At 44.4% G+C, this 19,778-nt stretch overlaps 1 protein-coding gene across 2 annotated transcripts in view; it reads right to left on the bottom strand.

Moving 5' to 3' along the window:
• SH3RF2 (SH3 domain containing ring finger 2) overlaps positions 1-19,778 on the bottom strand; it is a 106,561-nt gene that overhangs the window by 38,640 nt on the left and 48,143 nt on the right. For both annotated transcript variants that reach the window (XM_081091192.1, XM_081091191.1), the window contains exons 3-4: positions 17,710-17,805; positions 11,170-11,490 (exon numbers count right to left, since the gene is read on the bottom strand). In XM_081091192.1, the coding sequence (XP_080947318.1) occupies positions 11,170-11,490; positions 17,710-17,805 (417 nt within the window). The remainder of the gene's footprint in view (positions 1-11,169; positions 11,491-17,709; positions 17,806-19,778) is intronic.

Raw genomic sequence — 19,778 nt, 5'->3', positions numbered from 1 at the left:
TTCTGTGTGGTTTTCTGTGAGGGAAGATCTTAAATTACTGATTCAGTTTCTTTAATGGTATAATACTATTCTGAAAGGTTGTCAAGAGCTATTTACCAGATATAAAATGTTTTTTTCATAAACCCTGTTTGCTGAAGATAGATTCCTGATTTATTTATTTGCCTCTTGACCTCTGTCGGGGAGAAAAGGTAGTACTTGGAACGTCTGCGTAGAGCAGTGATGGCGAGCCTTTTGAGCTTGGTGTGTCAGCATTTGAAAAACCCTAACTTAACTCTGGTGCCGTGTCACATATAGAAATTTTTTGATATTTGCAACCATAGTAAAACAAAGACTTATATTTTTGATATTTATTTTATATATTTAAATGCCATTTAACAAAAAAAAATCAACCAAAAAAATGAGTTCGCGTGTCACCTCTGACGCACGTGTCATAGGTTTGCCATCACTGGCGTAGAGGCTTGGAAAACCCTAGCTGGCATGGGTCCCCATACTGTCAGTTCAAGTCCTTTGGGAACCCCCTGGGGACACTCACTGATCAGGTGGATTTCTGTTCCTCCTTGAGACTCTATGCAGCCATTGCTAAGAGAATGGACTTTGGGGCCGTCTGAACTGGGTTTGAGTTTTGACACTGAAACCTACTGGCTGTGTGAGTCTCAGACTTAATTCCTCTGAGCTTTAGTGTCCTCATCTATAAAACGGGGTAGCAATAGTAGCTACCTCATAGGATTCTTGTGAGAATTCAATCCGAACATGCATGCAAAGTACTTTGCACGCTGTCTGGCTCCATGAAGTACCAATAAACAGTCACCATTGTTCCTGCTATGAGGTGGGAGGCATACAAGACAGATGGGTGAGGAGAAGAGGCAGGTTCCCTTTGGGCAGGGCCCGTGATGGGTGGTTGACCCTATGTGTGGGGGACATGCATTCAGGAATCTCTTTCCTGACACTGGACTGGGGTATTTTCACGCACCCTGAAGCTTCCAGTGAAGGGTGAGGGCTGGCACTCTCCATAGTTGGGCTCTGCACTGGCTTTTTGGGAAAAAGGCTGAAAATGCAACTTTACCTCAAACCACATGACAAAATCCTGCTTCCTAAGCCGGGTCCTTGGGTTGGTGGGTAGAGTGTCCTCAGCACTATCACCCTCTGTTCTGTTTTCTGTCTCATGCTTTCCTGAGCCCAAAGGCCTGCTGCCTTCAAGGCAGGATTTTAGCACCAAAGCAGAATCTGAAGGGGTGAGGCTTATTAGTGGTTTTTGCAACACCAAAACCTTAATTACAACCCTTGTCCTCCTCACCGTAACAGTCCACTTGAAGAAGTAACTGCTTGGCTACAATGGTAATTAAATCCTCTCACCGGGCTTCATTAAAGGCCATAACATTTAAACAAGCAAAGTTCCTGTTAAGTCTGCTGTGGGTCTCCTCCTGGCATTCATTCAGAGAAGATGCTTGTTGCACATCTGCTAGGTCCTGGCACCTGGCGAGGTCCTGGGGATTGGTGACAAAGGCCACTGCTTACTGGGACAGTGCAGATGGTGTGAGAAACCTGCCTTCCATCCTACACTGGGGTCCTTCCCTCACATTTTCCAGACAGGAGCGCCCCAGAGATGAGCAGGCTCTGAACCTCTAGAAATGCCCATGTTCTACCCATCTCTGATAGAGACCACAGGACCTACATCCTTGGAAAGCAGCTTGTTATGGTGGAGAGAGGGGGACTGACAGTTATTTCCTGAACTAAGAGGGGGAGGTGCAGACAGAGTTGGATGGGATTTGTAGGAGTCCCTGAGGGCTGGACACCTCAGACAGGCCTTTCTAGCTCATGTGCTGGACTTAGTCAGGAGGAGCTGGCCTGGTTTCTGGGAACCCTGCAGAGACGTCTGAGAAGGGACTTACTTCCGAGTCATTTCCATCATGGGGTTTTATGGAACACTTTTAGGGCTTTCCTAAGGCGTAGGCAGCAGGGTGGGCTTTGGCTCTGAGCAGAGGTTTGGCCAAGCCCGAGGGAGCGGTATGGCAGCATTTGCATAGTCACACATGATGCTCAGGTGGCCGTTAGTCAGAACAGAAATGTCACCATGCCCAGCGTCACTTCACCCTGACACAGGCCAGATTAAATGGCTGTCTCCATGAAATACCCAGGGACTCGGGTTCAGGTTCACTATATGAATCTTGAAAAACTCGAAGTCCCTTCCCTTGGCTTTAGAACCCTAGAACTAGAGAGCTGGGAGGGACCTTGCGGATAGTCTCATTCAATCCTCTGAGCTCCCAGAAGGGGAAATATGGGCTTTGCCGGCTGAGTCAGGTCAGGCCCACCGTTGGGGGAGGGAATCATGTCTTGGTAGCTAGTTCAAGCGGTTGGTTTACATGACTTGTTTTCCAGACTATGTTTCACTCATTTTTAACAAATATTTATTGAGATTTCCATGTGCCTGGCTCTGTCCTCATGGAACTTATATCCTAGGGAGCAGGCAAAACAACAATCACACACAAAACAGAAAGCAAGGAAACAGATGGATCAGATATGCACTACAAGGGAAACAGAGTCTCTGGAGTGACCTGCCGTAGATAGGATTGGCCATGAACTTCATCCAAACCCGACCTGTTCCCCATCCCTTGCACCTGGAAGGATGCCTTTTGGGGCACTCAGCTTTAGAAATAGGTCCTCTGCACCTATAGCGCAGGGGCAGCATGGGGCTGAGGACATCAGATGAAGGCATGCTTTTTCCATATATGGGAGGCCAGTCTTGGAGGCAGGGCTGCCTGGCATCCAGCCCAGGGCACAGGTGTTTTTGTTCTTCTGACAGAAGCTCCAGATGCTAAAGCACTAACGCATGGGCACACCCTCAGCAAGGGAGGGCACTGATTAAGCTCAAAATCCCCATGGCTGGCAGGGCAGGAGCAAGCAAGGCAAAATGATGAGGTTAGCAGAGCGTGGCAGTGACACGCTTTATCCCTGTTATGCGACATTTATAAAGACTCCACCCTGTCGATCACATACATACTTATTTCTTTATTCCTCACCCTTATAAGAATTCCCTCATTCATACTCATTTATGTCTTCTTTCTGTCATCAAACCTTTTAATCACTTATTAATTCATACATTATTCAGCCTCTAGTTTATGTTTATTGATGCATGTACACTTACACCTACATTCACTGGGGTTTTCTTGCTTCTTCACTCACACATTCAGCTAACTGTTACTAAACATTCCTCCCTGTCAGGCTCAGCTGGGATTAACCCTGGAGGGACCAGGGAGCACCAGGTACTCTATCCTTAAAGGGTCAGCTAGTAAATATTGGTAGGGACTCAGTAAATCTTTGTTGAATGAATGGAAGACGGGCACGTGGTAGGCGCCTTGTGCTTGTGAACAGGCCCAGGAAGGCAGCGGGCAAGGCCAAGGCAGCAGGTAAAGGCGCAAGAGCTCAGTGGGGCCTTTTCAGCTGAGCCCAAGGGATGGGAATGCTTTGTTGGAGTTTCTGACTCTGCCCTCTGTGTCCTCAGAGCTGCCCCCCGTCTTGGCCGTGAGAAAGCATGCCTTCCTTAGCTGAAGTGTCTGGAAACAGACATACTGGTGTTTGCAATATTCTTTGCATATGTGAGCAGGTTTTATTATGCATCTCGTTGTGCAATTTTCCACCAGGGCTTGATTGTTTGGAGGGGGAAGAGAAGGAGAAGGCTGGATATTGTCTCTCCCGAGGCCTGTGCTTTGATCTACAATAAACATTCTTTTCCTATGAAAAAAACTGGTCCATTTCCTTAAAAACTTCTCTTTCCTTTTCTTCTTGGAGAACATTGTTACTCACCCAAAATAAAATTCCTGAAGCATTAACAAAGGGTTGTGATAGGGGCCCGTATCTTGCTTTTCCACGGGAACAATCTGTTAAGAACATGCCCGTTTTGTGCCCTCTGTAGAAGCCCCCACGGAGAAAGCCTGTGGAGAAGACCTGATGTTCAGCTCGTGCCCTAAGAAGGCGTATGGCCCAGTAGCTCATTTGCTGAATAAACCCAGGCACATCCCTAGCCCAGTAAAACCCCAGTGAGGATGATAGAGAATCATTGCCTCTTGGATGCTGGGCCTGTCCAGATGCAGGGTCCCATTTTAAGATGAGGAAGCTGAGGCCTTGCCAGGTTGAGCCACGGGGCCATGTTCCCTGTGCCAGTAAGGAATGTCCGTGTCCAGTGTTTCTCTCCACTCTCCTCCCTGTCCCCATCTGCTGCCCTGTACACACCTCTTTGCTTGCCCTCCTCGTTTATTTTGCTTCTCTTGTTTTTTCCTTCTTGCTGAATTCTGTGAGAGAGAGCTTTGTAGGCCTCAGTGGCCTTGAATATCAATTACCCCTGCTTCTGGCTCCCAGAGCTATAGAGTCGGAGCTAAAGTGTTTGAGGTTCAGGCTGGGCTGCTCCCTCTCTCACCCGGGCAGGGCTGGGTCTCTGGAGCAGCTCACCTGCCAGGATTAATTGGGCAAAACGATGATGTAAAGCTTAACCTCTCTTTGGAGAAATGCTGAATCAAGGAAGCATGCTGAACAGCAGGGCTAATTACCGAATCTGCTTCGGTCACCAGAAATCAGAAAGGCTGTGCCCCAGAGGACCCCAGGGGCTTGGGCAGGGCTGGGCAGCGGGCACAGCAGGCTTCACAGGCACCAGGAGAACTGGCGTTCTCTGGTGTGACTTTGGAACAAAGGGAACTGGGGCTGAGGAGAGGTGCATGCAGGGCCTCACATCACCTCCTTCATCACCTGGCTGATTTCTGTTATCCTTCAGGTCTCCATGTGAAGACCACTTCCTCCAGACAGGCTGCCCTGACCTCCCAGAGGGGGTGGCCCTCCTCCACAGACTCCATTCCCCGTCCTTAAACCTCATAGCTCTTTGGATACTCAAAATCTCCTCCTCAAGTATTTATAACAAGTTCAATATTAGTCTTCCCTGCTGGCCTGGACGGTCCATGAGCGGAGGGAGCATGTGTGTCTTGTCCACTGTCTCACCTGTGCCTGGTGCACGGGGACAGCCAGCAGCCCTTTGCTGGCTGCTTCACTGAGGGGTTGGGGCAGCCAGGACCCACCCGCCATTCCCGGTGAGGATGGGCTCACAGAAAAAGCCGAAAGGCACGTACAGAAAATGGTGGGCAGAGGGCTCTGCCTCCTCCTCTGTCCAAAGTCCTTTCTCCTGCAGTCATTCTCGGCTTCTCTCCCATGGGTTCCCCTGGGGATTACAGCTCAGGCCTGAGCTGAGTAAGAGTCGGTGCCCCAGGGCCCCCTAGATACAAGCTAAAAGCCTCCCTCCTTTCTTCCTTCCAGAATTCACTGCCTGTCAAGGAAGTGAAGGGGCTTTTGGGAGCCCTGCACCGAAAGGCAGGCTCCCACGGATCATCCTTCTGAAGTGAGGGGCGGGTGAATGTCATTCCCAGCCAGGCCGGTCTGCACATGCCAGCACCGCGGCGGTGGGACTCGGGGATAGTTACAGCTTCCTGACTTGACCCAACATTAATGACAGAGTGAACGGCTATTGACTATTTACCACTGCCAAACCCTGGCTATGACCTCATGTACGAGCTTTGCCTTGTTTTATCTTCATAGCACTCTTAGGAAGTTAAAGAAATTGTCATCATCAGCTCCATTGTACAGATGGAGAACTGAGGCCCAGAGAGATTATGTAACTTGCCCAATGGGATACTTACTGCTCAGCAAGAGGCAGGGGGAGCGTTCCATCTCAGAGTTGGCCGACCCCAAATCTCATATATTCTCCCTATACGGCCTGTGCTGAGAAACTGCTGAAAAGCTCTCTGCCTCAGAGAACTCCGACACCTGCCGGGGCTGAGGGAGCTTGGCAGTAGACAGAAAGGAAACAGGTCCCTGGCGGGAAAGTGTGCTTGGGCAGAAGGAGGCATCACTACAATGACCAGCATGAACTAAATAATAGGAACGGCTCTTCCTGCTGTTCTCTCTCTTCAGAGTGTGCTGTTAACGAATTAAGCAACAGGATACGCTGCCAGCTCAGTTTATCCTTCCACCTGGAAAACCGGGCAACGGGGTCCTGGAGAGGCATAATGCAGTTCGCGGGTGGGAGGCGGGTCAGGTTCTCTAGGCCTAACCTGCGACGTGGTGGAACCTCAGGTGGTGATGGCTCCTGTCTTGTGCTAATAATGGCTATTGCGACTGGGATTACGTGGCTCCAGGATGAGGCATTACCTGACATGGGGACATTTAGTTCTATCTGAAATTGCAACTAGTTCATTTGGTTTGCGGGGGAAGACCTTGAGTCTGTTATGGAAATAGCTTTTCGTGTCAGTTTTTTTCCATATAAAGTGAGACAAGATCACCTCCCTATCTGCTAGTAGTTGTGAAAAATACACCTTAGGGCAGTGGTCGGCAAACTGCGGCTCGCGAGCCACATGCGGCTCTTTGGCCCCTTGAGTGTGGCTCTTCCACAAAATACAGACTTCTGCACATGGGCCACGAAGTTTCAGTTGCACTGTACGTGTGCGCCCGCACGTGGTATTTTGTGGAAGAGCCACACTCAAGGGGCCAAAGAGCTGCATGTGGCTCGAGAGCCACAGTTTGCCGACCACTGCCTTAGGGGATTCAGATAGGAAGGGTCATCTAGATTTTGGAAGATGCTTGGCTCACTCCCTGACCTAAGTCAGGGACTCCCTTCAATCACACTGAGGATGAAATACTCCAAAGGCTCTTCTTGGAGGGAAGGAGGTCAGAACGATGGCTACAGCTTCCTGAGTCAGTGCTAACCCTTGCAAAGGCCCTGCATGGAAGGGCCTACTCATCTGGCAGATGAGGACACCGAGGCTCAATGTCAGTAATTAGGCGGCAAAACCATGGCAAGAAGCTTTGCCTGACTCAAAGCCTTTTCATTTATACTAAGCTGCCTTTCTCTCCAGGGAAAAGTAAAACGCAAAGCAAAACCCAACAAGAAGAGTATCCTATAGGCTCCTTCAGCACTTTCAGTATTTGGTTTCTAAGAATCTATGTGCTAGGAGAGATTTCTCCTTGCACCTCATGAAATCCTCCATGTTATGATTTATGTCCCCTTTCTCTTCTGGACACCAGAACACAAAACCAGTATATAAACCCAAGTTTGGAAAAATAAAGCCATTGCCCATCCCCGCATGAACCCTGAAGCCCTTTCTTCTCCAGGCTGGACAAACCCCAGCCTTTTCTCCTGGCCGTAGCCCAGGTGTGGGAACCAGACCTCAGGAGGGCGGGAGAGTGAACACATGGCCAAAGGGGCCAGGACGCCAAGGCCAGCCTGAGGGCAGTGATAAGGATGTAAACAAGGAGACTGGCACAGACAGGCAGGGAAAGATTAGCCCAGCTGGCAGTGGCCAGTGGAAAAATGGGTAGCAGTTCAGTGATGTCAAACATGCCAGGCGAGAAGGTGGTGAGAAATGAGTCCTGTCTTTGAGCTCTGAGAACGCCCAGGAGCAAACAAGAGAGAGAATGAGAGAGAGAGAGAATGAGAATATAGTGGTTGAGGCATGAACTTTGGTTACCCAGTATGTGATGGGGGCCTATTTTGTGCAGGCTTTGAGATCATTATGAAATAATTTAGGTAAAACTCACAGGATAGTATCTTGCACATAACCAGCTCTCAAAAAGTAGTAGTCAATCTCATAGAAGAATTGCAGGAAGAATGATAGATTTAGAATGTCACCATTTTCAATCTCAAATGAAATATGTTCATGAATAAAACCTCAATCCTTAGGTGAAATGCTGATGGGGAGGCTTATAATGGATGGAGAAGGCTGACAACACCTGAATCTGAAACAATTTTAACGCAAAATGAGAGGCATTCTTTTACAATAAATGAAGGTATTTGGACCCCCTACCTCATGACATATGCAAAAATTAACTCCAACTGCATCATACAACTAAATGTGGTAGAACTATAAAACTCTTACATGGAAAACACAAGCAACAAAGGAAAGAGTAGGTAAAGTGGACATCATCATAGTTAAAACATGTTGGGCTTCAAAGGATACCACCAAGGAAGTGAAAAGGCGATTCACAGACTGAGAAAATTTTCACATTATTTACCTGATTAGTGACTTGCAGCTAGAATATATAAAGAACACTTACGACTCAAGAAGAAGAAGGTAACTGACCCAACTAAGAAATGGGCAAAGGATATTAATAGACAGTTCTCCAAAGAACACATGTGCAATAAACACAGGAATAGCTCCTCAACGTCACTGCCATCAAGGAAATGGAAATCAAAACCACATGGATACCACTTCATACTCACTAGAATGCCTATAATAGAAAGGACAGGTAGTAAATGTTAGCGAAGATGTGGAGAAACTAGAACCCTCACACACTGTTGATAGGAATGCAACATGGTGCAATCACTTTGGAAACTAGTTGGCAGTTCCTGAAACAGTTAACTATAGAGTTACCATATGATCTAATAATTCCACTTCTTGGTATAAATTTATTTCTGTAAATTACCTTAGAAGGAGGATTAGCTAAACCATCTTACCATAAATTAGACTGAGAGTGTGTTCAAGGGGAAAAATTATCTTAATACTAAGTAGAAACCACCTCTCATGGCGCTCCTGAGTACTGTAAAGTTGGGTTGGGAGATTCCTCTGAAAGATGAAGACAAAGGGACACCCTGGGACAGGATCTGGACTTAATGGTTCAGGTTCCTTGAACTCGAATAAAGTGAATAAAGAAATCACTTTATTCACAATATTTCAAATATAGGATCGAAAGGAGTCAGCTTTATAGACCCCAGAATTCCCCAACGTGCATGCCAGCTCATCCTCCAGGAGCCCAGGGGAGATGCTGGGACTTGTCATTAGCATCCTGGAATGGGACGGAGGAGGGGCAGGGAATTGCATTCCTTACACTGACTTCTGCAACCTGCCTTTTCCTCTCTGTCTTAGCTCTTGTTTTCTGGATAATTATGAGAGGGGGAAGGGATTGGTAATTGTTTAAGTAAGTCATAGGCTGCTGCTTTGATTTTTGATTCTTGAGGCAAAATATGTTATTGGAAACCTTTACTGGGGCTTTGGAAAGTCAACAGCAACATAAATGAATAAAACATCATCCTTGCCCTTAAGTTTTCAATCTAGTGAGCAAGGTGGTAAGATTATACACGGTATTTATAGTACAAAGAACAAGAGTGTGAGCCATGCACTCTGACCACAGGGGAGCGAGATTAATTCTGCAGGGGAGGGGAAGGCAGAGCTGCCGTGAAGAAATGGTGGGCATACAGGGCTTTGGGGCATGCAGAGGATTGTGACAGGCAAATGCATCAAAAATAAATTCCTGGAGGAACAGCAAATATTTATTCCACAAACATTTGTTCATGATAACACCTGGGCAAAAATGTAGAAATAATTATAATCCACAGCCTTCTGAATCGAACCCCCCCCCCCCCCCACTATTAATACCGTGCAGTGGTTCCCTGGGAATAGTATATGCATATGCCACACTTTGGAATTCTCACTGTTTGTGAAAACTAGGAAGAAATACTTGTTTTGAATTCCATTAGGATTCTCTACTCCTGTCCAGCCTCTCTGTAGATGAGGTAAATGAGCAGGAAGAAGAATTAAAATAACACATGGAAAGTAATTTGGCTAAATCTTGTGAGAAGCCAATTTACAGCTGAATCAGCTGGCTTAATCCACTGACTGTGGGCTGTACTTTATATATCTGTCTATATATAAAGAATAGTTTCAGAAAAATTTGTCACTCTTTGGCTTAATTGTGAGTCAGTAGGTCCCCGTGTGTGTGTGTGTGTGTGTGTGTGTGTGTGTGTGTGTGTGTGTTGGAGGGAGAAGAACTTTGGGCACAAAGTGTGTACATACTTGTGACAACGTGTGTGGAATGTGTGTGTAGAATGGGAGCCTTATAAGTGTGATTTTTTTAAGTTGGAGGAGAGTGTATATGGAGAGAAGTGTGTGTGTGTGCGCGTGTGCGTGTGTGTGCGCGCGGCTGGTGGTGGACAAAAGTACAGGGACAGCCAGCCTCTTGGCAATCCAGACAGTGGTGTAAAATGTGAAGTGTTATAAAAGGTGATTGTTTTCCTTTTAGACCAGTACACAGGTCTTTCAGGAGTCCTTGACTTTCTCCTCCTCCCTGTCTTGTTAAAAAGGGATTAGAGTCCAATTAAGCCATTTAATCCCAAGGTAGAGATTCATGTTTAAAAACAAGATTTACAGCTTTAAAAAAATGCATCATGCAAGTTGAGGTTTGTCCTCTCAAGTTGCCACCTGCATGGTTCCAAAGAGTGTTTTCAGCAGAATAGCCAACATGCAGCTCTTAATTACGTTGCCTCATACCTCCAGTCCTTCATGTGCTAAAGTACCCTTCAGCCCAAAGAGCCACACGCTGTTAGAGGTACTTCTGCTCTGGAGTGCCACAGTTGCCCTGGTTTCTTTCCCTTCAGCTGGCAACTCAGTGACCAGGCTTATTAAGAACAGTATTAAGAGCCAGTGCTTATTGGGTGCTTAGTATGTGCCCGGCATCGTGCTAAGCACTTTCCATACAGTATCGCATTAGATGCTCCATATGAAAACACCCAGGCCTGTCTTCAGGGGTGTGGAACATGTGTAGTCACACAAGGCTCAGTGCTCAGAAGGGCCCTCCACTTGTTTCATACTCTGCTGTTGCCATCTTGAAATTCTTAATCACTTCTGAGCAAGGGAGCTGCATTAGCATCTTTCACTGGGCCCTGCAAATTATGTAGCCAGCCCTCCAAACACCCAATAACTCGTAAATTCTTTTTCTTCTTTTCCACATGATGCCCAGTGTCTTGCTGGAGGACGGACCAGTAAATTTCAAATTGTGACGCCAGGACCCCCTCTGAAAAATGGGTGCCATTATCTCCTTGAAGGGAAGTTCTCTAGGGGAAAGGGACCATGCCAAGGCTCTTAGCATGGGAAAGCAAAGCATCTGTGAGAATTTGACAAATCGTTAACCTCCTCTAAGCCTCGGTCGTCTCACCTGTAAAGTGGGGATAACACTAATCATGCCTAATTCACAGGCTGTTTCAAGGACGAGATGAGGTCACAACTCTGACACACAATACACTCGTTGTTATTACGCATTATGTGTGCTTAGCAGGTACTAAACATCCAATTTTGCTTGTGACATGGTGTGGATCACTTGACCAACTCCAAGGTGCCCTTATCCCGGGGGTCTGTTTCCTACCTGCCCCAAAGAACTGGGAAGAACATCTGCTTTCTCCACGTGCTGGCTGATCACAGAGGGGTTGCTAGAGCTGATAAGCACTGGGGTGCTGATCTCCACCATATGGCGCCCCGAGGGAGAATGGACCATCCTGTTGAGGGTGTTCAAGGCTGTCGTGATGGAGAGCTGCCCGGGCCCCTTCCTCCTGGACCCAGGGCCCCTTCGGAGGCTGGGCGTGTTGGTGGCTTTGCCTCTGGAGGAGGACACCAGGGACAGGCTTTTTGTGCGAGATGGGTGGTGGCCTTTGTTCTTCTCTAGCAGGTGTCTCGCGGTGAGGTTTGGCTGAGAAGACAAAAGGTTTGGTGAGAAGTTAGTCTTCCTGGTCTAATATGACCAACTAAGTCTTACCCAGGCGAGTCTGAAGCCAGTTCAGATGCCACCAACTCACTCGCCATTCCTGATTTGTAGAGTCTACCAATTTCTGTGGTGTAAATATCTACCAATGGTTCAACAACTGGCTAGCAAAATTCCTGAAAATGTAACAACCAGCTCTTGCAGTCTAGTACCAACTAGTTCTAGCACAACCACTGACTGCATTATATTTTGAATACCCTGCCCACCAAGGGCCCACATGAATTCATTTCCTCCAGAAACCTGAAATATGCTGACAAAACAGGGGTCTGTGTGAATAAAACTTTCCAGAACAAGTACTTAAATATGCGTCATTATGACTGTCACCAGTTGCCCTCTGAAACTACATCTAGTCCGTCTCATTATAATTTAGAAATTCAATTAAGTAAAAGGGAATATGCCCACTTCAGAACTTCTCAGGTGATTAAAATAATCAAGAGAGAAAAGTTTAAAGCAGATGTAGTTTATGTCTCAAGAAGCTTGTAATATTGTGAAAAAAATAATCAAGTAGGGGAGGAAGCATTATGTTGTCCACTTTAAAGATAAGAAAGCTGAGGCCCAGGAGGGGTGACTTATAAATGGCAAAGCCAGCATGAAACAAGCAAATGAGAAAATGTCTGATAGTAATAATGTTCTGCTGTGATAGTGACTGGGGGAGGTGGCTCCTTTAGATTGGGGGATCCAGGAAAACCTGCTGTGAAGGGGACATTTAAGCTGAGACACAGATGGCAAGAAGGAACCAGCCACGTGAAGCCTGGGTAGGAACAGGCCAGGCAGAGGGATTATAAATTAGTGGAAAAGTCTTAAAGAGGTGGCAGGGGGGTGGGGGAGGGAGGTGGAAGAGGGAGGTGTGGTGGGAGGGTGGTGGCAAGTTCAGCCTGTTTGAGAGTAAGACAAGGAAGAAAGAGAGAGGGCTGGAACAGAGCAAGTGAGAAGCAGGTGGTGGAGGAGACCACAGAGACAGGCAGGGGCTGGATCTCAAAGGGCCTGGGAAGCTTCATGTTTGTTTTAAGTGTAAGGAAGCTTTTGAAATAATTTAGGTAAAGGAGTGACATGATCTGATTTATGCTTTTGGAAGTTCCTGCTATACTTTGAGAGTTTCTTACAAAGTTAAACACATACTTAGCATCCAACCCAACAATCCCACTCCTAGATAATTACCTGAGAGAAATGAAAACTTATGCTCACTCTAAAAATGATATGCAAATGTTTATAGCAGATTTAATCACAGTTGCCAACAAAGGAAGGGAAACAGCTACAATGCCTTTCAACTGGTGGATAAATAAACAAACTCTGGCACATCCGTACAATGGAATATGATTCAATAATGAAAAGGGATGAACTACTTGCTACATGCAACACCATGGATGAATCTCAAATGCATTGTGCTAAGTGAAAGAAGCCAGACTCAAAAGGCCACATTCTGTTTGATTCCATTTCCATGACGTTCTGGAAAAAGGAAAACTATAGGAACAGAAAACAGATCAGTGTTTGCCAGGGGGTGGGAATCAGGGAAGGAGCTGACTACAAAGGGGCAGCATCACCTCGTATTTTGGGGAGCATTGGAACTATCTACATCTTGATGATGGTGTGGTTATTCTGAATACATTTACCTAAACATGTAGAATTGGGACACCAAAAAGAGTAAATTTAATTGTACGTAAATAAAAATACATACATAAAAAGGTATTATTCCAGACTAGAAGGAGGGAGACCATTTAGGAATTTACTGAAACTGTTTAGGCAAGTTCTGACAGCCTTCTGGATTAGGGACAATGCCCTTCCAGTCCCCAGAGCACCTATCCCTCCATTGTTCATCCAGAAAGAGGACAATATACACTCTTCGAGTTGAATGAGTAAACTTCTTCAGGGTCATTAACAGCTACAATGCAGTTAATGTTTTCCTGCTTCCACCTAATTGTTCTGTCCCCAAATGAGCAATACCATCAGCGACACTGAGAAAGGGCCTCTGTGACTCTTGGTTTGCCTTGTTCTCTGCCAATGTGACTAATGGCTCAGTTGGGGAAGGATTGCACATCTCCTAAGTTTGCATCCACTCATTTGAAACAACATCCTTGAGATTCATTGAGCTGAGCAAGATTCACATAACCCAGGCAGGCCCTGTTGGAGAAGTTCTGACAAGAATGGGTGTGAGCTCAGTGTTTGTTTTGCCACCTTTTTATCCAGGTGCAATTCAATAAATCCAATGTTACATTAACAAGAAAAATCCTGTTTATGCAAAAAACAAGAACAAAACACACACATCCCATATCACTCTCATAAGAAAGCTTTCCTTCCTTCCAACTGTTTTGCATGGCACTGGAAATGCAGAACTTATTTAAAGAGTCCTCAGCAAGTGCTAGTCTTAATGAAACGACGGAAGTCAGAATCTAAGGGCTGCTTTAGAAAGCTCAATGTAGGTTTCAAGCCATTTTTGAAAACCAGGTTCCCAGAGTAGAGCAGCCACTTGATTATCTTATTCCCCTCCTGGCAATTAGGAGAACAAAGGAAGCAATGGCTAGCTTGATGACAATCTTGAGGATTCTTATAATCACCAATTTCAGAGGTGAAGTGGTGGGGAGAGTATCCAAATGAATAATCATTAAATGTAGAAGTTTTTCGGGGGGGCAGGGGAAGGGTATCAGAAGTGGGTAATATCTGATCATTGGTGCCTCTCCCACATGCCCCAGCTATGAAGAAGCTTCTTGAGATAATGCAGGGGACGATGTGAGCTCTCATCTGCAAAAATTTTAGCCTGCCTGTGTGTATAGCTAGGCGTTAGTTGTAGCTCATCTCTGTCCTTAGAATCTCAACCACTGTCTCCCAATCAACATGATTGTTCCTCTTGAACAAACGCTGCTTGACCAAGCAAATGGCTCCACCACCAACCTAGGCACACAAATCAGAATGGGGGCATGATCCTTAACCACTTCCTCTCCCTACTCCCTACCTCTGTCAACCTCCTAGTCTGGTGGATCTACCTTCAAAAAGGTCCTTGAATCTACCACTTGTTCCAATCTATTGGTCGGAGCCATAGTCACCTCCTAACTGCTCTTTCTGTTTTTCTTCTCTCTCCCTCTTTAAATGATTCTTACCACTGCAGCCAAAGTAGTCTTAAAATATATATTGATTTCAGAGAGGAAAAGAGAGGAAGAGAAAGAAACATCAATGATCAGAGATAATCATTGATCGGCTGCCTCCCGCATGACCCCCAATGGGGATCAAGCCTACAACCCAGGCATGTGCCCTGACCGGGAATCAAACCGTGACCTCCTGGTTCATAGGTTGATGTTCAGCCATTGAGCAACACTGGCCGGGCCAGAGCAGTCTTTAAGAAACCCAAGTCTTGTGGAATCATTGCCCCACTTAAAAATTTTCAATAGCTTCTCTTGACTTCTGGATCAAGCCCAGACTTCAATGATATGGCAGAGACAACAGTACTCATCAAATATTCTATGTGCTCCCTTATACTTGGAGCTGGCTTGAAGACAGGCAGGGCTATGTGACTGGTTCAGGACAGTGGGCTATGAGTGGGAGTGACAAGGGTCACTTCTAAAGCTGGGGCATTGCTGATATATAACTCATTCTTCCGCTGCCACGAAAACTAGGGAGTCCATGTGTTCCAGATGGTGCCACTACAAGACGGCCCAGCCTTATTAGTCTGGGTTCCTGCGTGACTCATGTGAGCAGAGCATATAATGTGGGCGAGAAAGAACTTTTTCTTTGTTAAGCCGCTGAAATTTTGGAGCTGTTTATTATCATAGCCCATCGTCATTAATGGTTTACAAAGCTCTTTGAACCTGTCTTCCATTTATTTCCCTGGCTTCATTTTTTGGACACTCTGAGCTCCAGCTCCAGTATTCTTTCGGTCCATTGGATATAACACACTTCCTCATCCTGGAGGACTTTTGCACATGTTACTTCCATTCCCTAGAACCTCTTCCCTCCATGCTTACCTACATAACTCCTCTTCATCTGTCAGATCTTGGCTTAGGAGGCATTTGCTGAACCCAACCCAGGTAAGTTGCACATCATATTCTCCCTCCCCACAAAGTTCCCTCTACATTACTCGTTGTGTCATTCATCACACTTATAACTGCTTGATTAATGTCTGACTTTACGTTCTGAAAGTAGGGACCCATGTCTGTCTTGTATCTTTAGAACTTTGCACAGGACCTGATATAGCAGGCACTCAGTGAAAAATTAGTTGAATGATTGAATATTAGGATGGAGTCATCCTGAAAGGTTTGTTCTCTAGTTTTTTTCCTGGTTACTCTGACAACCTCCTGAATACTTCCCCGTTCACTCACTTGTTATGCAATTTTTTTAATGGAGTACTTGTTCTGTGTTAGGCTGGCCTGTGAAGTACAAGCAATATACCCATCAGGTATTCAGAGAAGAGATAGATGAGAGTTCAACTAATTGCTGAAATTTTATGGAGAAAGCGGGTGTCTAGCTGAGTCTTGTAAAATGAGTGAAATTGGAACAAGTAGCGAGAATTGGGTGGGTTGGGTGTAGCTGGTCGGGGCCTCCGCAGGAGAAAGCACTGGGGATGAGAATTTATTAGAGATGGAAGACCAGCCTCTCTGGACCCTTCTCCCATCCCTCCTTTCCACTTTTCATCCCTTCCACACTGATGCAGTAGAGGGGGTACAGAGAACCCTGAGACCTGTGCAGTATTCTGGACACTCCATTTACTTCAGAACCCGCTTTGACTCTTACGGACGAAAGAATTGGCTCCTTCTCTCCAGTTATGCCTCTGTACTGTCTTTACCCCACTCTCCTAGAGGCCAGGGCGCATGCCTTTTACTTCTTTCATAGCTCCCCACTACTGACTTTTACTGCTTTATTTTATTTTATTATTTTATTTTATTTTTGGTTAATCCTCACCAGAGGATCTTTTTTTCCATTGATCTTTTAGAAGAGCAGAAGAGAGGAGGGAGGAAGGGGAGGGGGAAAAAGAGAGAGAGAGAGAAACATTGATGTGAGAGAGACACATCAATTGGTTGCCTCCCACACTCACCCCGATTGGGGTCAGGGATCAAACCTGCAACCCTTGGGTACAAGGGCCAACATTCTAACCACTAAGCAATACCGGCCAGGGCACTTTTACTGCTTTATGCCTGGTAAGCACTAATAAATGCAGTTAATTACTGAATCTTCTCCTTTAAATTTGCAATGACCTGCTTCAAGCTCAGGTGAGGCTGAAGGTTACAGAGGTTAGAGACTCCAAGTTATATTAGGTAAATATCCTAGCATGTGTTCTTTCCTCTTTAAAAAAACAAAGAAGAAATATGTGCTCATTTCAGAAGATTTACAAAATACAAGCCAACAGAAAAAAATTGAAATCGTCTAGAGTCTCACCATTTGGTGGTATTTTGGTACATTTCCTTTTAGTTCTTTATCCATTAATATATACACATATATTTGTAAAGCTAGTTTTATATAGTTCAATTTGTTTCTTTTTATTGGCAGGAAACGTATCACATCAAATTTATCATATGAACCATTTCTAAGTGTACAGTTCAATAGTGTAAGCAATGGTTATGAAATTGATCTCCAGAACTCTATTCTATTAAACTTTATTTTACTTGACAATAAATCATAAACATTTTCCCATAATTCCAAATACTCCATGATACTGAATATGCTTCTCTAATATTATTTTTAATAAGTATATATTTTCATCACCATTATTTTTAAAAACAAAATTCTAATTGTTTCTTTTTAGATTATTATGTTTTTAGATTATTTCTGTTTTTTTTTTTACTATTATACACAATACTATGGTGAACACATGTGCACATTTTATACACATATCTCTGCATACTTATTTTAATATTACCTTATCATAAACTCTCTGATGTGAAATTGCTGATTCAAAGGAGATGTACATTTTTAACATTCTTTATATGAGTTAGAGTTTGAATATGAGAGATGACACCAGTTTACATTCCTATCAGCAGAATAAAAAGGCCCATTGCCCCATACTCTTGCCAGAACTGGATCTTATCATCTGGCATCTTTTCCTAGAGACTTTAGTTAGTTCTGAATAAGCCTCAGATCAAATGGAAATTGCTCTCAGGAATCACTATGTGACATGCATCTTTGTGGTAAGCTTAATCAGATGTAGACTTCATGCTCACATACCTCAACAAACAAGATTGGGAAGATGCCGATTTTGTCTCCTAACTTCCCTTCTGCCCAGTTCTCATCCACTCGGCTGATCACAGTGATGATATCATCCTGAAAGACAAAAAGTCTCATGGTCAGTGTTCTGTTTTCAGGTGGTGAAAGCTCTCAGTGGACATCGGCTTGGAGCCCCAGATGGTGTGAGGTACAAGGCATGGAGTTCTTTCATGATTTGTTTACAAAATTTTCCTGCTAGATGATCTTTTTCCATAAAGGGCCGGACTTGGATCACCAAGACACAAGAGACATAGAAATAATTTGGAGGATCCGTGGACTCCAATAGGAAAACTTAGATATGTTTCTAATTTTTAATCACCAACAGAATCTGGCCTTTTTGTTTAAATTAATCTGATGAGGAAATCAAGATGAAAGCCTTAGGAAGACAGACGATCTTAGCACAAGGAAGAATGAATTTCATTCCTATTTTGAAGATTTTTCAGAACCTACCAGTATTCAATGTATCAAATGTAAAGTGACTTTTAACTCAATTTGTTCTTACTATAAAAGTTTCTATGTAGACTTTTTTATTATAAAAGGTTATATGTAGAAACATCTTAAAATACAGATAAGCAAAACAAAGAAAAAAAATTCTATCACAATATAGGTATGATCACTGTTAGCATCTTAGTTCACACCTTTTCCCCCCAGATTATTTTCTATGTATATGTTTATACATATAAACATACTAATTTTAGGCTAGCCTGTGTGGCTCAGTGGTTGAACGTCGACCTGTGAATCAGGAGGTCATGGTTTGATTCCCTGTCGAGGCACATGCTCAAGTTATGGGCTTGATCCTCAGTAGGGGCATGCGGGAGGCAGCCGATCAATGATTCTCTCTCATTATTGATGTTTCCATCTCTCTGTCTCTCTTCCTTACTCTCTAAAGTCAATAAAAATATATTTTAAAAAGCATACTAATTCTTAAAATCTGTTCCAAAAACATACACAAATTAATATAATAAAGTACATAAATTTTATATACAAAGCTTGATGAGTTTTTACATTAACTATATCCACGGAACACCATCCAGATCAAGAGTTATAAACATGGCCAGTATCTAGAAGGTTCCTTTGTACCCTTCCTATCACCTAACAAGAGGTAACCACTCTTCTGACTCCTAGCATGCCTAGTCATTCTGCCTCTTTTTGCACTTCATACAAAGGTAGGACACATTGATTTTTTACTTAATACCATATCAGGGACTTCTTTCCACATCCATACCTGTTCATCAATCTAAACCTAATAGTCACCTGCTGATCTCTTTGACCTTCTGACCCATGCCCCTGAGTAATTTACATGAAACTAAATCTAAATCAATTTATTGCATTATATCTTTTCTTAACTTTTCTGTCCTTATTACACTTTGCAATTACATATTTAGTGGTTAGTATTTTTTTAATGCTTATCTACCCCATCAGAACATAAACTTTATGTGTGCAGGGCCTGGGTCTGTGGTGTTCATTTTCGTGTCTCCAGCACCTAATACAGTGGCCTCCCTTTAGGAGTCATCCAATAAATACTTCCTTGTTTTGTTTTTTTGCTTATCCTCACTAGAGGATATTTTTTCTATTGATTTTTAGAGAGAGTAGAAGGTGATGGGAGGGAGGGGGAGAGAGAGAAACATTGATGTGAGAGACAGACATTGCCTCCTGCATATGCCCTGACCAGGGCCAGAGATCAAACTTGCAACCCAGACAGGCACATGTCCTTGACCAGAAATTGAACCTGTGATCCTTTGGTGCGTGGCTCAGCACTCTAACCGCTGAGAAGCACTGGCTAGAGGGGAAAATATTTCTTGAATGAATGCATGCATGAATAGATGAATGTGTGAATAAATTGTACAATTTCATGAGATGGAAAACACTAGGGAAAGACCATTCATGTTTAATTTGGATATACTGAGTTCAGAAAGACCATGCGATTGCCTAGTGCAGTTTCAGCCTCCATACCCTTCCAGAATGAATCAAATTTTCTCTTTTGGTTCCTTGTCATAACTTACCATGTATGTGTCTGTTTCTTCCACTAG

This window comes from Myotis nattereri (genome assembly GCF_964212035.1).
Source record: "Myotis nattereri genome assembly, chromosome: 5".
In the NCBI taxonomy this organism is placed as follows: domain Eukaryota; kingdom Metazoa; phylum Chordata; class Mammalia; order Chiroptera; family Vespertilionidae; genus Myotis; species Myotis nattereri.
Note: the sequence above shows the minus strand (reverse complement) of the source record. Positions and strands in the feature narration are given on the sequence as shown.